This window comes from Poecilia formosa, unplaced genomic scaffold (genome assembly GCF_000485575.1).
Source record: "Poecilia formosa unplaced genomic scaffold, Poecilia_formosa-5.1.2 Scaffold392, whole genome shotgun sequence".
Taxonomy (NCBI): domain Eukaryota; kingdom Metazoa; phylum Chordata; class Actinopteri; order Cyprinodontiformes; family Poeciliidae; genus Poecilia; species Poecilia formosa.
In genome coordinates, this window is record NW_006800331.1 from 140,773 (window position 1) to 164,114 (window position 23,342).

General features: G+C 41.5%; 1 protein-coding gene across 6 annotated transcripts; it reads right to left on the reverse strand.

The window, feature by feature from the left end:
* Positions 1–936: 936 nt before the first annotated feature.
* LOC103154595 (clathrin heavy chain 1) lies at positions 937–23,280 on the reverse strand. Of its 6 annotated transcripts, XM_016662833.1 has the most exons (35): positions 22,881–23,280; positions 20,132–20,339; positions 19,713–19,715; positions 16,856–17,124; positions 16,607–16,768; positions 16,328–16,441; positions 15,747–15,920; positions 14,745–14,942; positions 14,339–14,539; positions 13,938–14,090; positions 13,663–13,785; positions 13,407–13,544; positions 12,987–13,151; positions 12,687–12,867; positions 12,400–12,563; positions 12,121–12,246; positions 11,879–12,021; positions 11,531–11,765; positions 11,281–11,403; positions 10,705–10,850; positions 10,307–10,490; positions 9,980–10,172; positions 9,718–9,875; positions 9,466–9,630; positions 9,272–9,379; positions 8,881–9,048; positions 8,590–8,739; positions 8,333–8,464; positions 8,106–8,216; positions 7,740–7,910; positions 7,392–7,613; positions 6,523–6,543; positions 3,714–3,751; positions 3,520–3,595; positions 2,460–2,548 (listed from the first exon to the last, which is right to left on the reverse strand). In XM_016662833.1, exons 1-34 carry the CDS (start codon positions 22,920–22,922, stop codon positions 3,565–3,567), a joined length of 4,920 nt encoding a protein of 1,639 aa, XP_016518319.1. In that variant the 5' UTR covers positions 22,923–23,280; the 3' UTR covers positions 2,460–2,548; positions 3,520–3,564. The 6 variants fall into 6 exon arrangements, with proteins under 6 accessions (XP_016518316.1, XP_016518317.1, XP_016518318.1 ...); XM_016662830.1 differs by lacking the exon at positions 3,714–3,751 and having other exon boundaries at positions 937–2,548; positions 22,881–23,279; XM_016662831.1 differs by lacking the exons at positions 3,714–3,751; positions 19,713–19,715 and having other exon boundaries at positions 937–2,548; positions 22,881–23,279.
* Between the last annotated feature and the right edge of the window lie 62 nt (positions 23,281–23,342).

The window sequence follows — 23,342 nt, forward strand, 5'->3', positions numbered from 1 at the left end:
ATGACATAGCATGACATATGAAGCTCAAAAGATTTTTTTTACACAATATCCTTTAAAGTTCTCATACTTTTATGACCTCTCACCTTGATGATTGTTCTGTTCTGTATCAAGGCAAAGTCAGATTTCCTTGAAGAGTTCTCAGACCGTCTGGAACCAGGCATCTTTTCTTCTAACTGGCACTGATCTTGTACGGTGAGGATGTGCTGTATTGTTTGATTCCCTGCGTGCCTCCCTGTGCCTCTCGGGCATCAATGGCTGCTGCTCCGGCTCTTCGCCGATCTGACATCTCCTTGTCAGGTTTGGTGCTCTGGTGTCCGTCAGCCTGAGGCTGCCTCCCCCTCGCTTGTGTTGGGCACCGAATGCTCCCAGGTTCCTCATCTTTTCATCATCGTGACGTCTTTCCAATTACAGTTGAGAAACAAGTATGCATGCCTACTCCAAACACAAATAATGTTATTAGTTACTATAAAATTTTCAAATTGTCTGCCGCATTTTTATCTGTTAAATGCCTTCATCTTCTAGATGTTTTATGATCCAAACTAAAATATGGAGATATATCAGTGCTGCTAAGATCCGAGAAACATCAGTTCAACTCATTTTATTTGGCCTTTGACATAACTAGGACATTAGTACTTGAACCTATTCTTTTATTTAGTGATTATTTTACTGTTTTTTTTTTTTGTTGAAATTTAAGTAATACTGACAAAAAAAACGAATCTCTGTTGCATTAAAACCTACAACGTTTATAAGCTGCAGTACCTTTCTTCTGCTACATTTACTTCGGTTCCACAAATGGCTTTGTATGAGAAACCAACAATTGAAATCTACAGAAAGCAGGATCTAAAATGGGATTTGGCCGAGACAATCTTGTTCATCTCTCGAGAAACATTTACCAGGAAAAGTCGACATATTGCTACTTCATGCCACACAGGAAACTGGAGTCTAATTTCATTTTTATTCAGGATAGTACTTCCCTTTCAGTTAGGTCATAATCTTCCATGTATCAATGACAGATCCCCTTAACTACTATTATGCATGACAACAGAAAGGAATCAAACTTATGTTAGGGATAGGATGACACTTTACACACACAGCTTAAAGCATGGAAGGAAGTTAAGTACATCAAGGGTGATAAGAGGCTCCAACTCACGACCCTTCTCGACAAAGAGCCATTTTTTTCTTCATCTTAAATCTAAACACACAACCTACAGGAGTGTTACGGATCTTCATTAAACCGTCATTAGAACGCCACGGGGTCCACCCGCCCACCTTCTTCCCTCTCTTTGTTCACCACAAAGACGAACAAAGAGAAGAGTGGGTGGGGGGCGAATAGGTAGAGTCTCCAGCTAGAAGTTTTCAGTTCGTCATGTTCACATCTGTACACGCAAAACCCCCCCAAAAACAACAAAAAACAAAAAGAGGTAACGGTGACCGAGGGAAACAGCACAACACCTGGCATACACAGACCTCAGTAAGAGGAAGGTTCGGAGTAAATACACACACACGCATACATACACACGCACACACAGTACGGTTAGGGACCCTGGGGTTTGGTGGCCGTGGTCTCGTCCTTGCACATACACAGACACAGTCTCACACAAGCACTGTACACGGCACAAGAGGTCACCTCAATATATGGAGCCAAAGAAGAGCCAACATCTAGGAGGATGGAGTGAACGGGCCTGTTCAGGCTGGGAGGAGGCTTAAAATTATTGGTCAGACCCTTGGGTCAGACACACACGCACGCACACACACACATACCAACACCCTCAGTCACACAGTGACATACGTCTGTATGCATTTAAAACTCCATAAAGCTACACGCCTGTGCAGAATATACTATCATTACTTAGTGTTGCTAGCTATAGCCATTGAAATGGCAATATTTAATATTATATGTAACCTTTTTTTTCTCCTCAGAATATACAATAATGAAATGCATTTACAGACAAGACAATGGAGGCTGTTCACATGTTCAGTACATCAAAAGTAAGAGCTTGTCTACATTAATTTCTTCATGAGTGCAAAATCCGATGCTCCTCCACCTACTTCAAAGGTTCAATGCTGAGCTTTAGCAAGTCCACTTCTTCACAAACCAATAGAAAAACGAGACAAAACGCAAAAACAAAAAGTCTAAATAAGTTGTTATAAATATGGAATGTGAAAAAACAGGTGGTCCAACAACTTTCAAACAATACAAATAAATGTCCTTCAGTGCTGTAGAATATTTTCTCCTGTAACAGGATGATCTAAAAAAAAAAAAAAAAAAGGAAAAAAAAAATACTAATACTCAAAACAACAGTGGGCTGTTGCTTGCTTGTGGCCCTTGCAGTGAGTAGAAGACCATGGGAAGCTGGTGAGGAACAAAAAGGGGGACAGATGGGAGGTCGGACTGTGTCGGGTGGGAGGTTGGGTGTTCACATGCCGTAACCAAAGCTGGGCTGCGGCGGCTGGCCGTAGGCTGGTGCCCCCGTGTAGCCGTAGCCATACGCCTGCTGAGGAGGCACGGCCATGTTGGGCCCTGCTGTTAGCATCAGCTGTGGTGTGCCTGCAAACCATGAAAGTAGGGAGTTACAGACTGGAGGGCTTTGGATAGACGGATGTCAGCCATAAGACAACAAAACAATAAAAGCATAGATAGAAATATGGACTGACACACAAAATGAGGACAAAAAGACGAATGGCTGAATGGATTGTTGGCCAGATGAACAAATGAACAACAGTTAGACAACTGGATAGATAAAAGTCCATCCTAATTCAGACGTGGAAAATACCTCAATCACACTCCTCACTTTTCGACACTGTCCTGGACTGTAAAGGAACTCTGAATCTGCTGTCAGAGTTATGACTTCACTATGGGTGTGTCCAAAGTCAGAGGCTGCACCCAGCTGACCCGGCTGACCTGGCAGACGCAGGTCGGGTCACTCGCCGACTGCCAATGATGGAAGTGAGCGGCTGTGAAGCTGGACGGTGCTGCCTTCAGATTTATTCCTGTCCCTGTCCTTGGTGCATGTAATGTCTCCTAGCAACTGTGACGACGCCAAACACAACCTGGTAGAAACGCAGCTCGAAATCCTGATGACCTTTTAATACTATTTAATGCTTTTTAATTAAATAATTAACAAATAAAGTTGGTAAATGATATCTTACAGCGTTTTTGTGCTACCATATTTAAAGCTGCACAATCGCGGTTAGCAGTAGTCATCCCTAATGCCAACTTATCCGTCGCTATAATTAGTAACTTTTCAGACAAAAAAAAAAAAAGTAAATTTGTATCGACAAGTCAGGTTTTTTTAATGATCGGTGATCAGCCAGACAATTGCAATTGGTGCACCATTTCTCCTGTCCCACTCTAGCTTCCACTCTGTTCTTACACTGCTAGAAGAACTAAAATCCCCTCCATCAACAGAACAAGGGAACGGCCTTCGGTGCACTGACGGGACAAAATTGGCCCTTAAATGCAGCCTTTGAAGGAATCTGGAGACTCTAACTCAGTTAAAGTGTTAAAGCTGTTATTACCGTAAACAATGGGTTGAGACTCCGTGGCCTGCTCCTCCTGTTTCCTCAGAGACTCAGAGGCTTCAAGTTTGTCCACCTGTGGGAAAACATTACCGAGTCAGACTTGAGCTGAAGAGTCGGCGATCGGCTCCTGAAGAGCACAGGCAGAGACGCCACGTTTGTAAAAAAAAAACAACAAAAAAAACAAAACTGACCTCGGGGTTATTTCACTGGCTGACGGATGGGACCATTCCTGACAGGCGAAGATCAATACAGTCCAGATTTAAGTAAATAAATAAGGAAAAAACAGGCTGCTGGCGGCAGACCTTGCTCATATGTTGGAGACCCTCCATAAGGCATGAGGATTAACTAGAGTTAAACAGCTACCTGCTACTCTAATCGAGCTTGGCTACAGGCGTCTATCAGATGGACATCCACCTATCCATGGTAACAGTTAGGGAATTAGGAGGAAAGACAAAGACAAAGAGCTACTGGACAATAATGGTCCCACCATCCAGCCACCCAGAACATGTATGAGTATGTAGAGAACCAACTCCTTATCACATTTGATTAAGGGAAACATAACACTCCCCCATTTTCCGCTGAAATATTCTACTTACTATGAAATGAAAAGTCAATCCAAACTCCAATCAGTAATACGGTTACTGATTAATATTGTAATACAAAAACATGTTATATTTAAATTATTTCACCTTAAACCAAGTCAATGTGAAAAAACAAAAAATTTAAACAGCTATGAGAAGTTGATTAAACAAAAAAAAACAATTTGCTTAGGCCACCCGATTCATTTCTTTCCCCCCCCCTAAAGAATTTCCTTCACAGTTCAGAAACAAACAAGCAGGGAAGGGACAAAAGAAAGCAAGAACCAAGCTGCCCCAGAGAGCATCTTCCAACACGTTTGGGTTCAGTTCTCTACATACGGCGACACAGAGACAACTACGGCCGATCTGGTTAAGCAGGCTATGCTGAGAAAATACAGGCTGCAGTTTCATTTGACAGGAGAAGGGGTTGAGAAACATGCTGAAGCAGCAGTTTAGTTCTGTTCTTCTTTGAGGGTGCATGAGAAAGACAAAGCTACAGCGGGAGGAGAGTGAAAGAGGGCGAAGGGGTGTGTGGGGGGGGGGGTGACTCTGTTCAGCCAATTCAAGGTTTCCAGAAGCAGGAACAGCCAGCGGCGACATCTTTTAGCCTGGTCTGAGTGCTGCTGATGGCTACAGAGGTGGAGGCAGAGGGAGGGGGGAGGGGGGGCAGTGGGGACATGGGGGGGGGGGGGGGGGGGACATGCTTGTTCTACTTTTCTTTCCCCAACCAACACACTCAAATGAAATGTTTTCTTGCCATCATACATTTAAACTGTCATTTGAAGAGATGTACTGTACAAATATTGAACACTTTTTTGGCGCTTTTAATACACTTAGTTTGGATTTTATGTTAACATCTGTTTATTAGCACAGAGGAATTAGGCAGTCCACGTAATAAAAGAAAACAAATCTCTGGATAAACACGCTTTGTGGCTGCTCCAGTACGGAAATTAGGCTTCAACTTAGCTGCAGACTAAATCCTATATAGACATATTAGCTGCATCCAAGCCAAACAGCTGTACGCAAGCAAGAAATAACCTTTAACGGGAGCAAATTTTGAAGGGAAAAAAAAAAAAAAGCTGTTTGAAGTTAAGATGAACTAATTTAGGATGTTAACGGCAGACTGCAGCCGAGTGGTGTTAACAGGTCAGCGAATCCATCTGTGGCTCTGAATGAGAGGACCTGACAACAGCAGGACAGGGATCCAACCAGAGAGGAACTCTTCACACTAAGAATCTGTTTGGAAAGCCGTCTCCATGTGCGGCTGCACATCTGAGCTCACAGAATCACTAATTAAATGTGGCAGAAAAAATAAAATAAAATAAAAAAATATCTCAGAATTCTGGGGAGCCTCCAGGTCTCCTCAAAATTCTGGCAGTAAACAAAATTGTGGTTTTTACACATTAGATTTGATAGGCTACACAGACTAGCAGCTAACAACATGATCAAATCAAATTGGTTTGATGCTGAGATTACCAATTAAATGTGTCATAAAATGTCAACAGATAGCATAAAGCAATCTTCCCAACATCGAACGATTAAATGCCAATATTTGGTGTATTATTTATAGAGTCTTGCACAAACCTTCATACCCCTTGACATCAGACACGTTGCAACCATAAACTTTATAATCTGCAAGTGTGGTGATATACTGTATCCAGGGCTGAGTAAGTCTTTACTCTGTAGAGCCAACTCCAGCAGCAGGTCTGCAGCAGCTTTACATTTCTAGAACTTGCCCTGTTTTTTTGAAACCACAAAAAACAGCAGGTCTGGGATTAGCTCTCCTAAAATTCTGCCTTGCATTATTTTAAATCTCAGTCTGGATTTTGACTGAGCCAGTTTAAAATCATCAATATATTTCAGTCTTAAAACATTAAATTGTTGCTCTAGCTATATGTTCAGGGCTGCTTTGCTTGAGGGTGAACCTCCGCTGTAGTTTCAAGTCTTGTGCTGCCTCCACCCGCCAACTCCAGCCTGATCTCATGTCTCAACTCAAGAAAAAGCGTTCCCAGAGTCCCATGCTGGGAAAAAAGGGGGAATGGAGGCTTGTGTTGGTCAACCACATTATATACCGATAGAATAGATTACTAAAAAGATTTCTCTTTTTCTTGGATTTTAATCTTTTTTTTTTACAACCAAGAAACATTCTCATTTTATTTGAATTAGAAAAGTCTGAGCAACCACTCAGCAGCTTTCCAAACAGAGCCTTAGAGGTTGGTGAAGAGCCCCACTCCGGAGCACAGTGGGTTGGGTGGGTTGTCTAGTGGAGATTACAGTCGGAAGCGGCAGAGTGACATGAAAGGAGGAGGGGGCATGCAGTTTCTGCTAATTTTACTCCCGCAAACTAAAGACTACTGGACATGGCAGAGGGAGTAGGGGAGGGGGTCAAAAAGAATGATCAGAAAATGGATTCGACTTTCACCTTTTCCTTTATCGCATCAACCTGGAAAGGAAATTCAGAGAGGCAACTTAAGGAGGACAAAAAAAACAAACAGGAGTCTCCCCAAAACAGAAACTGACAGAAGAGAAAAAGATCAAACAGAAGGCTCGTCCCTAAGGGAACCACACAAAACCCTCCGAGCGGTGTGGGCAATTAATGCCACTTTTGATACAAATGCAGACTTAGAGATTTTTATGGTGCAGAAATTGCTCACTTTGCATTTTAGGCAAATGCAAAACTAGATGGATTAACTGCAAGGGGGGCAAATAAATTATGCTATTAAAATAATGCTACAAAATTAGTCTTAACCTTAAACTGTTAAAAAAAAAAAGAATCTTACAACTAAGACACTTTGGCTTAAAGTTTTTCAGAAATTCTTCCCTTAAGTTTGCTACCTGTAATGAAGACAACAGCTTGTATTTTCTGACTTGTAACAGAGCTATGAAGTAGTTCTGAATCTCCTCTGCAAAACATCTGTATGGAAAAGCAGCTCAAAATGGATGGAAAAACAAAACGCGACATTAATGATGGAACAATGATGACAGCAGCAGAGGAAGAGGAGTGAGGACAGACAGAGCTGCCAATATTGAAGGACTGGAGAGAAAACTTTACTGACAAACATAATTCACAAACACTTTTTAGCTTGCTGGTCTTCATAGGAAGGAAGGAATGGTGCAAGTTTGCAAAACTTTCTCCAAATCTTTCAATAAGTGACATGTAGCCTCTCTATTCAAAGAGAAAGAGCCTCTCTATTGAAAGAGAGAGGCGCCATGTCACTCATCATTTTCTGCTTTGTTTTTTATGTTTCTAACCAGATCTCAGTGCGAGACCGCTCATACCAGCCAACCCACCTTAGAGAGATACTCCCTCATGACCTGGATGAAGTATGGCATGGAGAAGTCCATGATGTTGTGTCGCCAGGCGGTTTCCAGCACCACGTCTGGCCGCAGCAGGTCGTAGCAGGTGAACAGGCAGGCGGCGAAACACTCCTTTTTGTCTTCGTTCAGGAACCAGGCCAAGAGCTCCTCGGCCAGCTCCGTGTCTTTGGACTCTGATGCATACTGCATGGCGTCCTGCGAGGAGATCACAAAGCCACATCTGTAATTTGGATTTTCGTGGGGAAGGGAAAGAAAGGGAGCGCATCTGGAATTTTGCATTTCAGCGCAGCTTCTGGCACAAACGGTGAGACGGTACCGCACCTTGTAGAGCTTGTCCTTCTTGCAGAGCTCGACGCTCTGCTTCCAGCGGTTGTTGCCCTTGAAAAGATAAGCTGCAATCCTCCTGAATTCAATCAGTTCGTGCTTCTCCAGGCTCTGAGCCAGTGAGATGTTGTCAAAGTTATCGTACGCGTCGATGGATGTTCGCAGAGCCTGAAAGACAAAAACACAGGATGGGGGAGGGGGAGGGGTAAAGTTTAAAATCGAACCATTTGACAAACAAAGTCTATGTATGTTATATGAAAAAAAAGTGTCAACTTTTTTGTCCCTAATTAAATATCAACATATTTAAAAGGCTGAAACTTGCAGCACAAGAATAGATAAACAATGACACAGATCGCATCGTACCGCGTAGTCTTCCTCATTAATGAAGAGGTTGTTGAGTGCCTCATTTACTGCCTTGTTGTTGTGATTCTGGACCGACCGCAGGTAAGTTTTGACGAGAGGCAGCTGCTTCATCTGGACACAGAATCAGATTTAAAATAAAGTTAATGAGCACCCCTATGCACAACGTTTCAAATGACCTTCAGCTGCCGTCAGTATGATGATTTGATTTTATTCGGGGCTAATTGCACCTTGCTAAAGAAGATCACGGCCCGGGTGTGGTCCAACCGGGGAGAGAGCACGATGAGCAGGTCGTTCAGTAACAACGGCTTGAACTCCAGATAAAACTGGATGGCCTTGTAGTACAGCTCTACATTCGCCACCTGGAATAAGACGCAGATGTTCAGTTCATCACAGATCCGTTTTCCTCATCAAAAACACAACAGTAGTATTTTTTTTCTTTTTTTTGTGCTCTTTTGTTGCCATTGATTCTTTTTCTCCTCGTTACCTTGGTGACGATGTCTTTGAACTGGCCCTCCTTCCAGGCGTCAGCTGGATGGTTCATCATGGTGATGATGGCGTTGTCATATTCCTCATACTTGTCATAAAGGAATACCAGCTCAGCCCAGAGGTGGGCCTGCTCAGCTGCCCTGAGAACCTGAAATACACACACACAAAAATAATTTCATTAACTCACATTTAACATCAGCAGAATTGTTTTTAATTTCCCAGTTTATGCATATTTGCCTAAAATGAATGACTTTACTGCTGAGTGACTGACAAAGAATCAAACACCTACTTTAGGAATGTTGACACGGGACCAGAAGAGCTCCAGGTGTTCCCTCATTTTCTGTGGCTTAAACTTGGAATAGAGGATGGCCAGCTCAGTGAACATTCCCATGTGGGCGCGTTCCAGACCCAGAGCGGCCTCAAGCATGGTGATCAGTTCTTCAAAGTAACCGCGGTCCTGCAGGAGACACAGAGGGACTGAAGGACACCAAGCAAGGACTCGCATTGACACAAAAAAATGGATTTTAGCCATTTGCTCTCATAGCAGATATGTTTTGTCCGATGAAAAGGCCATGGTAATTTCCGTGAAATTAATTCATGCCTACCTTCAGAAATCAAATCGAAATTCAAAGTATAAAATCTTTTTTTTTTTTTTTTTTCATATTTGACTGAAGCAATACCTGGTAGTAGTTGATTAGTTCCTCCAGCTCGTCGGCATGGACGACGATGTGCAGACCGCACATCTGGGCAAGACGGAACTCCTTCCCATCTACACAGGCGAAACACACCTGGAGGAGCAGAAAAATTTACTTCACACAAGTAAGTCAATAAATACATTGCAATACCAAATAATAAAACGAATCAGCTTCATCACCTCCTTCCAGGTGCGGGTGCTATTGGCTTTGCGCGCTCCGTCTACGGCTGCCTGGTATTCTCCCAAATGCACCAACGTGGAGGCCAGACGGCCAAAGTTGGAGACGTTGTTGTAAAGCAGCTTGGCTGCATCGTACATCTTGTCGTCATAACAACGATCGCCCACCTTAACAAAAAGAAACAGGAGGTCAAACCCAGAACGGACGCCTCGAGCGCCAGCTGCTCCAGATGCGAGTGAGCTCCCAGGACCTACTTGCTGAATGTGAGCGTTGTTGGGACCGTTGATGAACTCTTCCAGCTCCGCCAGACGATTGGTTTTGGCCAAAGCGAAGATCAGCTCCGTCTCAACATACGACTCCCGAGCCTTCTTACGAGCCATCTGCAAGAACTTTACCAGATCCTCCCAGTTTCCTGCACACGACCCGTCGATTATACATTTACCAAACATCAGCAATTTCAAATAAAATAGGGAAGAGGTTTTAAAATGAGAGATGATCATGTAGAGAATGTCTCACCACTTTGGGCTGCAGCCTGTCCCACCTCCATGTAAGCAGACGGGTCATCAGCCTTGATGTAGGAGTCGATGGCTTCCTTGACCATTCCCTTCTGCAGCTGGGCCTTGGCCAGCTGACTCCACACTGGAGGCTCATTGCAACGCTCGGCAAATTCATATGCCCTGTCCAAGTTTCCAATGTGCTCAATCAGAACCTACAAAGGAAGAAGATCAAAGAAAAAGCTTAAAACATGGTTATTACTGTGGAGACTAGTATTAAAATAAGACAGAAAACAAAAAAACCTGAAGTACATTGGAAGCACACAACAGTGGAGCACATGGGCCTCACCTGAACAGCAGAGGTGTTGACGTCAAACTTCCTGAAAATTGCAAAGGCCTCCTCAAACAGCTCATTACTGATGGCAATATTTGCTATGTCTGGGGCATCGTAGTTGTCAAGGCGATTGATGTATTCCATAACACGAGTTCGGTCAGCTTTAATGGCTGTCAGAATGAGCAGGTTCTGCAGGTTTCTGAAAAGAGCAACGCATTTTAACATGTTATAAATTACATAAATGCCAGAGTTTATTTTCTCAACTGACAAAACTAATATGGGTTATGGAAGTCCATAGAGGAAGCCAGAAATGGATATCTGAGTAACTTGCTTAAAAAAAAAACCTGAAAGACAATCGGCTAAAAAGTCAGACTGGGGTTTGTTTGGGTTTTAGGGGGTGGCCGATGCATCACCTGTGCTCACTGAAGACAGAATTGTCCAGCACAATCTTTTCCAGCAGCTCAATGAGCTCATTGGGCAGGTCGGCCGTCATGAAAGCCTTCACTGTGACGGATACTTCCTCTGGATCCTGAGTCTCTGATAATGCTGTCTGGACCACCTACAGCAGAGGAACAGCGCACTTTATCCTCAATGGCTGATGATAATTTGGTCAGTCAGTTGTTTGTGTTAATATAGAAATCAAAAGTATGCCTCCCTTTGGTTACGCTTGTTATGCTTAGAGCTGAAACACTATTGGCTATCAGTCCAAACTAAAACAGAGAAGATCATCTTAAAACATTTGTGTAAAAACCAAAATGGGAGAAAATATTCTAATAATTGCATTTTGTCACTTTCTTTTGAACTTGGATCCCGTTTTGTTGTTTTGCAGGGGTTTAATGGATGTGTTGTTAAACCCTAGTTGTTAAAATATGAAGGCTGTGATGATATTTCTGAATTAAGGCCGCTCATCCTGAACTGTATCACAATTAAAAGTTGCAGCATATTGAATTCATATTAGCTTCGGTATTAGAGACAGAAGCTGGTCAGACCTGGTCAATAAGGGGTCTTCTGTAGTTGTTGGTCTCCAGCAGGACACTCGCCCACAGCTCAGGGTTCTTGCGTCGTACAAGGTAGCGGGACAGACTCTTGAACAGCGAGTTTTCATTGCACACCTGGAACATATACAGTAGAAACAAATCATGGAAACATGAAAGCATTCCACATTTATGCGCCTAGCCAATAATTTCGGCTGTAAGGAATTAAACTTATTCCATCAACAGCTTCTTATTTGTAGCTCACATGAATGAGTTCCTGGTCACACTGTCCTCTCTCGTAAGCCACGCAGGCCAGGTGGGGGTCTCTTTTCTCGCAGTATTTGCCCACGACACGGCTGTCGTAGAAAGGGTTCTCCCTTAGAAAGCGCTCAGGGTTGTTGTTGCTGTCGATGTAGATCTTGGCCAAAGCATTGTGGGTCGCGGGTTCCTCACAGCCTTCATGGATACGAGCCTCCAACCAGGGCAGCAGCAACTTCAGACTGCAGAGAGAATAAAACACTGATTTAGGGACAAGAGAAAAACACTCTGACGCACCTCATGTAACAGATATGTGTGATAATAGGTTTCACGTCTGAGGTAGTTTCATTCTTACCGATTTCTTTTCTCTACTTCAGCAACAAGTTCATCTGTAGAAAACTGCCCCCTAACCACCATGATCAGGTTCTTAATCACATCCTCAGCACAGTCCACGTCCAATAAACCTCCGATGACCACCGGCAGACGACTTGGGTTCACCTGGAGCAAATGATCAAGAAATCGTCGTGTTTATGCAAAAATGAGAAAAGCACAACCACGATGACATCAGAAGAGCTGCCTGTAAGAGAAGAAAAGTACCTTCTGGACGTAGATCTCGATGTATTTCTGAAGGCTGTTGCGATACAGGTAGAGGACCAGGTCATGGACAAAATCAAAGCGGTCGCATACAATGATTAAAGGAAGCTGGTCAGTAAGTTTAGCCTCCTGTTGGGCAAAAAAAAAAATACAAGCATTATTGGCAATAAAAACTTGTATTTTGATAAAATAAAATGTATAATAATATGTATGTATAATATGTATAATAATAAAAAAAAAACTTCACAGTAGGGTAAAAGTTCTACACGGCTCATTTCTAACCTTCAGGAAGTTCTTCACCCGCTCCGGGTCGTAGCAGTTACTTTCTCGACAGATTCTCTCCACCTCCTTAATCTGGCCGGTTTTGCAGGCGGCTTGAATATATTTGAAGTGGACCTCTGGATCTTGACTAAAGTTCACTATAGAACCCAGGAAGTAGAATAATCCTGGAAAAAAGATGGGAAAAAAACAACGAAATTTTCACAAACACTTTGGAAAAATAAAATAATTTTTGTGAGATCAACCAATCTCCACCTTACGTCCAAGTTTGAAACGTATTTTCAACTCACCTTCAAAGCTCTTGAATGACTCAAACAGCTCAGTGAGGGACTGCGTAGTGAGCTGTTCGTGGTACTTTGAAGCCACCTGCACACAGATCTGCAGGTTCTGGCGGATGTTGGCTGACAGCATGGCTCTCAGGCACTCCAGGGAGTCCTCCACTGAGAGGGAGCCGAAGAAATTCACCAACCACTGCAGGAACGATCAGAAAACATGCAGCAGATACAACTACACTCCTCGCAACCTGGCTAAATTCCTCATCACTCAGGTGTTTTAATTGTAATTTTTAGGAGTTTATTTCAATTTGATACCTCTGGGTTGAGAAGGTGCGTGTGCACCACGGCTCGCTTTATGTCATACAGGTCTGTGTAATGCTCCAGCGCCCTCTGCAGGAGGCCAGCCTTCTCACACAGCTGTGCCACATGGGCGCGGTCATAGTGGGTGAACATCTGATTGCCAAGGATGGCGTCTGCCACCTTAAGGATATGACACATGAAAGATAAATTGTCATTAGGCGCTTTAAACTGGCTGTTCCTGCTACCATTCTCAGTGCTTGTAGCACTTTGTATGACAGGGTTTGGAGGGTAATCACTCATTTTACATTACTAACCCATTGTTGTTCACTATGTCGGTATTTGATTCTGAGAGTAGAACCCCTCAGCCATTGCTTGTAATTGTCAAACAACAATCATTGGCAACTCTGAATCAAACTTCTGGTTATTTGCATCTACCTGTGGAGCATGAACCAAGTTCATTTCCAGTAAACGTGTCTGCAGCGGTCCTTCCATGGGTCTGTTGTTTTTTAGAGCATCTAGTAAGAATGAGGTGCACTGCTGGATCAGGTTGTACTCCATAAACACGTCAACAATCTGGAGAAACACAATCATGTACGTGTTTAATCATGTTTGTAAATGTTATTTGTTTTTTTTTAAAATGTAAAATAAGTAACACAACTGTACTGTTTAACAGCCGACACATATGTTGTACCTGTGTAATATCAGCAAGAGGTTCCTCATCCTGAACCAGCATCTGGGAGAACTGGAGACCTTGCTCTGGACTTATCCGCATAACGTTCCTCAACAAGAAGATCCAGTCTGGTGTGTAGCCCACCTGCAGGACCCACAGATTATTCCTTTGGTTTAACCAACTCATAATCCTTTATCTGAACATTAGATAAGCCAAGTTAAAATACAAACTCCCCAATATGTTTTTTCTGGATCACCCAACAAACATAGAATACATAAACGTTCTCCATCACACACCTTCTTGGCATAAAGAACGATCTTCTGAAACTGTCCAGTCTCTGCAAAGCACTGGATGACTTTATTTGGGACATTTGCTCTGAGATACACACTGAGGGCCAGAGTGGGATCGACAGACTTTACAAGGTCTCCGAGCTCCTCAGAACATTCCAGCTGGAAACAAACACACAAAGCAAATTAACAACAAAATCACACAAAATGTGAGACTTAAAGTTATTACAACAAAAGAAAAAGAAAACTGAAATTTGGTTTTTACAGTTCCATAATCCAACAAAGTGAACTTGGCTGCCAGTGACAGACACATCCTCAAAAAGCATACAGTGAGAAAATCACCTGGAGACAATTGACTTTTTCAAGAGGTTTTAAGTACAGCTTGACTGTTGGTAAGGAAATGCATCTACCTTATCCTCCTTCAGCCATTTCTCCAGTAGCTGCTTGCGGCCCTGCTGAAGAACAGGCCTGCAGAGCTCCAGAGACTCAAACTTATTGAGCTGGCCTTGGTCCAGCAGGATGCCAAAGTACTGGAGCAAAGGAGAAGTCTGGCCCGGTTGTGCTGGAACACTTTGGAACCTCCGAATGGTGTCTGGGGTCCGCAGGATGCCCTGAAGCAGAAAATGGACAATCCATCCTCTTCATCAAATATAAAAAATATATATAAAAATAAATAAAGAATTTCACAGTATTTGGCTGGGGCTCTTAAGTCTGATCACAAATCTCCTCCTTTGTTTGTAACCATAAACTGAGCATTTATGTGATGTCGTGCGTGTGTCCATGTGTGTGTGCATGCACATTGGCATGCAGAAGTACCTTAGGAGCATTGGCCGCCACCTTGGCTGCTTCAGAGTAATTTCCTGCAGCAAACAGGGTGTTAAACTTGCGAGCGAATAGTTCCTCGGCACCAGCAAGGTTGTTGCGTACAGCCATGCGTAGAGCCAGGTCTGGGTTCTGGAGCACATTGGTGATGTATGGGATTATATTTTCCTCCTCCACACACACCGAAAGCACCTGGGGAAGAAAAGAAAATCATTAACGTACTATATCTGATGAAACAAAGACACACGTCATCAAAAGTTTTTACACCGCTTGATCTTTTTTACATTTGATGTAAAAGAATGTGTGTAATTTGCTTACATTCAAAATGATCATACCATAAAATGTAAAAGAAAAAAAAATCCCCCACCCCAAAAAATAATAACTGTAGTTAAGCAATGTTGCACTTAAGTACTGAACTGATTTTGATTTAACCACTGGATTACATTAATAAAAAAAACAAAAAAAAAAAACTAAACTTGAACCAAAACTCAAATTCAAAATATGTTCTTGTCTTTATGCACAGTGCTAAAATATCTGTCACTGTAGGCATGTGCAACACTCTGAGCAGTGTGTGTAGGACCTGCAGGTGCAAGCCAAGACAAACAACAGGATTAGGTTGTGCAGCTTGCCTAGCCAAGCTTTGCCTCCCTGCTGTGGCTGTCACATGCTGCCCGAAAGTAAAAATGCTGCTGCAGCGAGATATTTTCACACAGATTTACTCAATCAAGGTCACACCCAAGGACCCAAGCTGATAGGCAGTAAGCTGACATACCACAGGGAAAATGAATCACCAACAAATGTCAGGACTAATACACACACGCACACACACAAACGTGTAAGAGTGTAGTTCAAGCATGCCTGTCGAGCGTGAGACAAGAGCCAGTTTAAAAATGAATTGTTAGGTGTTTAATTTGGAGCTGGCTCTAATGTTTGATCTCTAGTCCTGATTTGATAAACACAGATAGATATTTATTTATTTATCAGCTGAAAATCTACCTGTCCTTTCCTGTTAACTCCAATGATCCCAGCAGTGGGTTCGTGTGGGGCAGTGACGAAAATGGTCTCCCCACTGATCCGGTTCATGTAGATGCAAGTTCCGGTCTCCAGATCATACAGGTGGATGTAGCCGTACTTTGTGATGAGAAAAACGACATCTTGCTTGGAGCTGATCTAGACGTGCAGAAAGAGAGAAAGGGGTCATACATGCAGCTAGCATCTAAATGTGAAAGTTCAGGTAGCGCTAGCAACCACCGGCTGGAAGCCACACTCCCAGAGGAAGAATGAAACGGTTCATTTCTATGGTGATCCAAAAGAACGCTGACTGGGAAACGGTAGCCAATCAGAGTCCTACTATTCCCTACAAATCCTGACTTCTGCAATGTCACAAGCTGGCTCAGGCACTGTCTGGATTTAGTTTATAATTAGCATTAGCCCAAAATTAAATTTGGACTGAAAAGAACTGCACAAATTGAAACCAAGTCATTTCCGTAAGTTAACATTTGTTATGAATTGGTGATTTATAAATAAACTGAACAAAACTGCATTCTAATGATCAACAGCATATGGAAGCATTGTACCTGCATAGCAACAGGGAAGTCATTCTGGGCTTCCGGAGGAAAGAAAACATCCACGGCTTTTTTGGGGAATGGTTGGTTTCCACTTGGCGGGGTTCCGACTTCAATAATATGAAGCTGGAAGTCAAAAAGAAATGAAGACAAAGTCAGCCAATGTGGGTTTGTGTTAAGCTTCAGGTTTTCAATTAAGTACATTTAAATTGGAATCTGGATGAAGTCAGCTGTGATCTCTTCATCTATGCAGCCGTGAGCGGGAGGCTTCACGGCGCTGCTAAATCGTACTTTTCCTCCCGCTTGTCCCCGCACAGCAAAGCAGAACAGAGTTGATTCTTCGGTGTTGCCCTCCATCTTAAATTGTGCAAAGCCAGCAGCATGGCCTTCAATAGGCTGGGAGACCTTCCTGTCCACAGAGTACAACTGCATGGCACCAACAACACGGTTTTGCTGAAGGAGAAAGAAAAAATAAAACCATATATCTCACTGTCGCCGTTAGACTCATTTATCATTAAAGCGCTCTTCTCGTGATTCTACCTGAGCTGAGATACCAATGAGGAGCAACCACTTCTGTTTGGCGTCAGTACGGTAGTTGATGATCTGGCAGCCTGCCAGGCTGGAGTGACGGTCAAACACTTTGATTGGTTGAGAATCGCCCTCCATGCTCCAGTGGTACACGGCGTTGTCTGTGACCAGGGCAACGGTGTTGAGAGAGATCCACTTCCAGAAAGTCACGTCGTCTGTCATGGTGTGAGCCTTCATCTTGCTTTTCATCTCAATGTTAAATATCTGCAGGGTCTTTGCAGCTGAAAACATCGAGAGAAAAGGTGACAGAAATGAATGCCGTGATCATCCGACACCATTTCAAATATTTACTTCAAATAAGGGTTATGACTTAAGGTACGACAACGCACAAGCCAAAGCAAACTTTTGGATTAAACCTACCATTGAGGCATACCTACTCCAGCTGCTGGATAAGTGCTGGAAATCAGGGACTTGACTTACAAAAACGGGCCATTAAATAAAAAAAAAATAGCCAGAAACAGCAGAAAAACAAAAAGGCCAAAACAAAAGCAACCACTAATATGGATCTGCATTCAATCACGCTAAATGCCACAACCTCTTAATGTCAAATTTATTTGTTAAAGTCGCAATTAACGCCTCTGCTAAAAAGGAGCTTCTGCTCTTAAATGCAGCCCCGTGTTGTATTTCTTTGCCACTTTGCTATGTAGGAACTCTATAAGGGAGACGACAACACAGCTGAAATATGGAGCTACGTTACCATAACGGCGAAACTGGATTGTAAAATGAGGACATATGTTACAGGCCAGGTGGATCCTTTTGTTTGGGATATACTTGCATTTATCACAAGTAATAAGATAAGTTTTTTCAGATGATTGTTCTTAAAATGTTTTAGTCTCAAAATAAATATAATACAATGCTTCGGTTGGCGTGTCTTGTAGATTTTAATAGACAAAATATATTTTTCTTCTCCATAATTTGTACCCAATGTGTAATAATGGAACTGCAATGTTTTTGTTGATACTGTGGCAGACACATTGTTTAGGTGTATTTTTTTTTCTCTTGCCTTTTAATGCAAAGCCAGGCATATTTTATAAAATGCTGTCTCCAGAAATAAACATGATGGCCTTTGGAGGTTAAACTGAAGACTCTGTGTGAAATCTTCAACTTCTAAGATCACCCAGAAAAATAAAACTTTGGGCATGTTCGAGCTTCAGCGGCATTTAAGATGTATTTAAGAACAAAGAGTGGATTAATTTAGGCTGGGTGTGAATGCAGATTAGGAAGAAGCACAAAGACAAACAGATGTGATAACGAGGAGGATGCTGGACAGATGCACTCAAACCCATTTTTTTTCTTCCTCCAGTTCAATCTTGTTGGAGGAAAGTGTCTGTTTATTGAGCTATGTGGAGCAAATATCCCTCATTAGCAGTGGCTATTCTAAATAAGCAATCCAAAATAGACAATGAAGTATAGATATTATAAATCTATTCAAATGTAACCATCAGCCCAGCTCTGAATGTGCTGGTACATTCTTTTAAGATCAATGCCAATTTTTGGTGTTCCCAGCTTGCCAGATTTATCACAGGCTGTGCACAATATTTTGTTGCTCTAATGAATCAATGTTTTCCTCTGATCTTCATATTTTCCTCCTGTACAATAAAGCTCATCATGACAGAGCACCTGCATCAGCTCCCATTTTGCCTGAATCGTCTCACCTGTCCTGCCCATAGATCTAGCAAAACATTTGAGAGCTGCTGAAACGCTAGTCAATGAATTTTATGACGTTTGAAGCAAAGAGCTGCTGTGAAAAAGCAGAACGACTTTTGTCAATTCTGTCTGTAAAATTAACTGAAACAGGGTTAAATGCAAGTCAAATTGTTAATATGTTTAACATAAAGAAAGTAATAATAACACTATCAAATCACTAAAGCAATCTAATGTGGAGGAAAATAGAGGCCATTTTATTTTTAAGAGCCCTATGTGTGTTTCTGGTTTATAATCTACTGCAAAAAAAAGATACCGATTTTAAATTTGCAATAATTAAAAAAAAAAAAAATCAAGAAAAAATATTTAAGTTAATTTCACCCATCCCTTAATTAAGGCTGAACTGCAGAAACTCTTCAGCACAATATTCTTTGGCTGCCAGGAAGAACTGATTAGTGAGACTGCAGAGCCTCAAACATCATTAAGTGGGTGAAATCATACAAAAATCATACTACTAGTGTAGACGATGTAATAGTGGTGGAACCATACTTTTAATTTTTATAACCTAGTGGAAAAATAAAAAGGATTCACAGAAGCAAACATGATTATACTACACTGCTGAGTATTTTTAAATATCTGATTGATAACGGGAACAATTGTACTGGAACGCTACGGCTTGTTTCGTTTCTCACCACGGATGCAGGCAATTAAAGGTGTTTTCCTATCTGTAAATCAGCTTTAACATGTTCAACACCAGCCCAGATGCAATTACTCAAAGATTTATATCACACATCAAATAAACAAACTCAAAATTCCATGCAGGCAAAAATATTTTTGCAGTCTTTAAAAGGTTTAAATAAACCCTAAAATGTGTATTTACATACTGTACAAAACAGAAGACTTAAAAATATGCTGTACAGTATGTTGTGGAAAATAAGATGTAGATTAAAATATATGTACATTGTATCAAATGTACAAACACACACTACAAAAAAAAAAAAGAAGAAGAAGATGGCGAATTTAAAGCCATTTTGGTAATCTCTGCTTCTGCAGGGTTTTTTTATCTCAAGCACTGGATTAAATTACAATCAGCAAAGTGCAAACATTTTAAGACAGTGCATACAGGAACACTTTGACAACTCGGGATATGTAAAATTCAACTCACCGTCTGCAAACATAAGAGAGCAGTAAGAAATGAAAAAAAGAGCAAAAACAAGCAAAACAGACAAAGCATTTATGACAGCATGACATTTTACTATTTCTACTGCTACTTTTCCTAATAGTACTTTACATTGGAATTGGTAACACTACACTGCAGTTGTTGACAAACAAAGATGGAAATGATCTACTTATGAACATCGAAATGAAAAGCAGAATATGAAAGCTACGTAACTGACAACACAGTTAATTTACACAAATGATCCCGTGACTTAGACAAAAAAAAAAATAGCAAGAAATTTGACCGGCCAAATCTTAACTGTTAACGTTTACTTTTTTGGACAATGTCAAAAAAAACCAAAAAAAAAAAACTTAAAACACTCTCTATGTCCTAACCATACGACATGGATTCAAGCGATTGCTTACCTTTAAGGGCGATAACTTTGCTGGCAGGATTCATGATGGCGCTGTCGGCGGAGATGGGCCGGCGGATTGGGTTGTTGGGATCGGCCATGTCAATGATGACAACCTGGGCCTGCTCACCCACTTTCTCCCTCACGCAGATGAACTTGTCAGACTCCATGGTAAGAGTGCTGAAGCCAATGTTGGCTGGGTTGATCCCCAAGTTCTGGAGCTGTCACAGAGACATGAAAACTGTTTGAGCAGCACAGCCTACACAGTCTTTTACATTTCTAGAGCAAGAGATGTAAAAGATCATCCATGGGTTGCAAAACCCACATTATGGACATTATTTATGTCATGATGAATAAGTTTTTAAAAAATAAATACTAAAAAAAAAAAAAAAAGCAACAAAGAAATACTTTACATATAACGTACAAGCAACCCAGGAAGGAGAAATGCTGGTTCCTTCCTAGCACTAATTGCTTAGAATCCATCAAGGAAATAAGAGCCTACAAGTAAAGATGCACAACTCAATTAGCCAGAGATAATCAAATCAAATACTGAAATTGTCTTCCCCCCACCCAAGACAGTTAATTTAGCAAAACTGTTTCCCAATATCTGAACAAGTTCAAGTAAAAACCATAACAGAAAAACATAAATATTAGGGACAAATCTGCTTTAATAAATAAATGACGACATCCTTGTGATTATATCCTTTTTTGCTGTATTGAGAGCAACATGCAGCACATTTTTATTCCACATATAACAGGCTTTAGAAAATATCATAAAGTCGTATCAGCCAGGAAAAGCCTGATGGGTTCATCACTAATTGCAAGATGACCCCACTGATGCATCAAAGCGCTTGTTTCGGTCTCATTTTGAATAAACTCAGAGTGAAGTGCATTAAAGCGCCAGCTCCTAACTCTATCCCTCCAGCTACAAAAACCTGACTCAAATTGGTCAGCAATTGGCAGGTTCATGCTCAACTTGGTGACAAGCTGTTGAAGTAATTCATTTCAGTAAATCAAGTACATTGAGGAAAGAGGTGAAAATGCAGTTAAGTGTTCCCCAATGCCCATAGATGGAATAAAGACCCCGTTTGTTGATGTAGTTATTATATTTGGACTTCTGATCACCAGTCAAAGGCGATCAAGTTAAAATTGCCCAATTACGTTCATTAGATACTATACCAGGGATTCTGAAAACCTGGACGCTTGATATATGGCCACAGTACTCGATGTATGCAAGGAATAAATAATGAATAACCTTGTTATTTATGAACACAAGTCATCTGCCAACCACAATAATACTGATGAAATGTAGTGTGGATTTTGTGCTCATATCTTTTTTGTCTTTCAAAAAGTATTCTTTTATTTTACATAATGCTATATTTTAAAATAAATAATTGGCGATAACTCAATGGTAAGTTTTCACAAGCTTTACTAAAACATTAAAATGAAATCTAAGAAGAAAAAAAAACAAAAACAACATTTCATAAGGTTATAGATTAAGGCTGCTCAGTGATGTCAGACATTTTGATGTTATGTTTATCCTTGGGTTAAGCATGAAAACTAACAGCCTCAAGTTTGGCATCATTATGCTATCTATACATTCAAAGTTTTGGGTTGAGTGTCACACAACCAACAGTTTTAGGCATTTTTGAGCAATATATGTTTTGAGTTATTGCTTAGAGTGCAAAGCAAATAAAAGGGATTTAATCCTCACTAGTTGTTCCTCATCCAGAAATCAAATTTGGAATTTTTAGCATAAGGGTTGCACATCTAGGTGTGGCAAGTTTTCCTAAACCTCTGCCATACCACCAGAAAATGTGACCATAAAGTTAAATAGAGAACATTATGTACCATGTGTAGGATTGTAATAATCAGAAAAATGACATAAATAAGCGGTTTTAAAAACCAAATTAAATTTCTATTCAGATATGCGAAAGAAATATAATCACAGTCACATTCACAGTCGGAGTTCCTATGCAAATTCAATAATCCAGCAGAACCAGAAGCTGGGAAGTGATTGAAATGTACTGCAGTCATATCTACGGCTTTAGGGAAATCTAAATAGTTGGGGAAAAATCGGACGCCTCATTGATCGAGTCGCTATTTTGCGTCAGACGACAGATTGACGACATTACATTTAGTCAGAAACGTCATTTAGATAAAACGTGCAATGCAAATCGCTAGTCGTGACACAACGCTCTGTGTATGACGTTACATGGCAATAGGTCCTGTCAAACTGCAGCTGATCGGGCTTTAATAACCCGCTTCTCTTCATCCGAAGGCCATTGTGACTGTAACAATGTGATACAAACGTATTTATGACAGCTTTCCTAAGCACAATGTGCGATGGTGCCTGAACGGTAACTTAAATACTCCAGCGCCGTTATAATTAAATCACTCTCAACATCCCATACGATCCGCTAACTAACGGTTCAGGCGCTTATGCAAAAGCTAGCAGCTCAACTAATTAAGCTACACGTACAACAACCATTACAGAAAAAATGAAGAATTGTTTAACATGCCTATAAAAGAGTGGCAGAAAGAAATGTTTCTGGTAGAGAGAAGCGTTTTAACTCGAGTTCACAAGCATAAGACTGATGAATGAAGATACCAGTTGGCTAAACGGGGGAGGGGAGGTCATTCATTTGCTGCGGGTATTGACGTTAGCTTGTCTAGCAAACTGTCAAACGGTTATTATACAGAGAAAAAGACATGTAATGAAAACGCTGGGAATTGTGAAGCTGTAGCGCTTCTTCGCATACCTGCAGGTGCTCCTGGAAGCGGATAGGCAGGATTTGAGCCATGGTGATTTCTTGAGCTTCTCCGGAGTCCTGAAATTCTAGCCGTACAGCTAGCTAGCTCGGCAGTTAGCACCGCGCTAGCTACGACCTCTTCACTGAGTGTAGGTCGGAGCCAGTCAGTGAAAACGGCTGCACGGCGAGAAGGAAAATCACTATGACGTGTTTTTAGTTGTGTTTCCGAAATCTGATACTCGTGAAAATGTTAAATTTGTCTTCCTTTTGTGTATGCTTTCTGCACAGCATCGATGGATAGCGGCAGCTACGGCTGATCTTCTCTCTGAAATCCGCAATGGCGGCGGAAACGGCTCAGTGTTCCCTCTCCGGAAGCATCCAGGGAGCTCTGGAAGGACACTGGCTCTTTCCTCGTGTGAAATCTGTTTTTGAGATTTAACCAGTTTTATTCCTGATTTAATTAACTGTTAC

Excerpts from the sequence above, each read along its gene's own strand:
- LOC103154595 (XM_016662830.1), bottom strand. The coding sequence starts at position 22,922 with ATGGCTCAAATCCTGCCTATCCGCTTCCAGGAGCACCTGCAG. Across the intron at positions 15,921-16,327 it reads ACTTCCCTGTTGCTATGCAG|ATCAGCTCCAAGCAAGATGT; the intron begins GTACAATGCTTC and ends CTGCACGTCTAG. Across the intron at positions 9,876-9,979 it reads ACAGGCTGCAGCCCAAAGTG|GAAACTGGGAGGATCTGGTA; the intron begins GTGAGACATTCT and ends GGTCGTGTGCAG.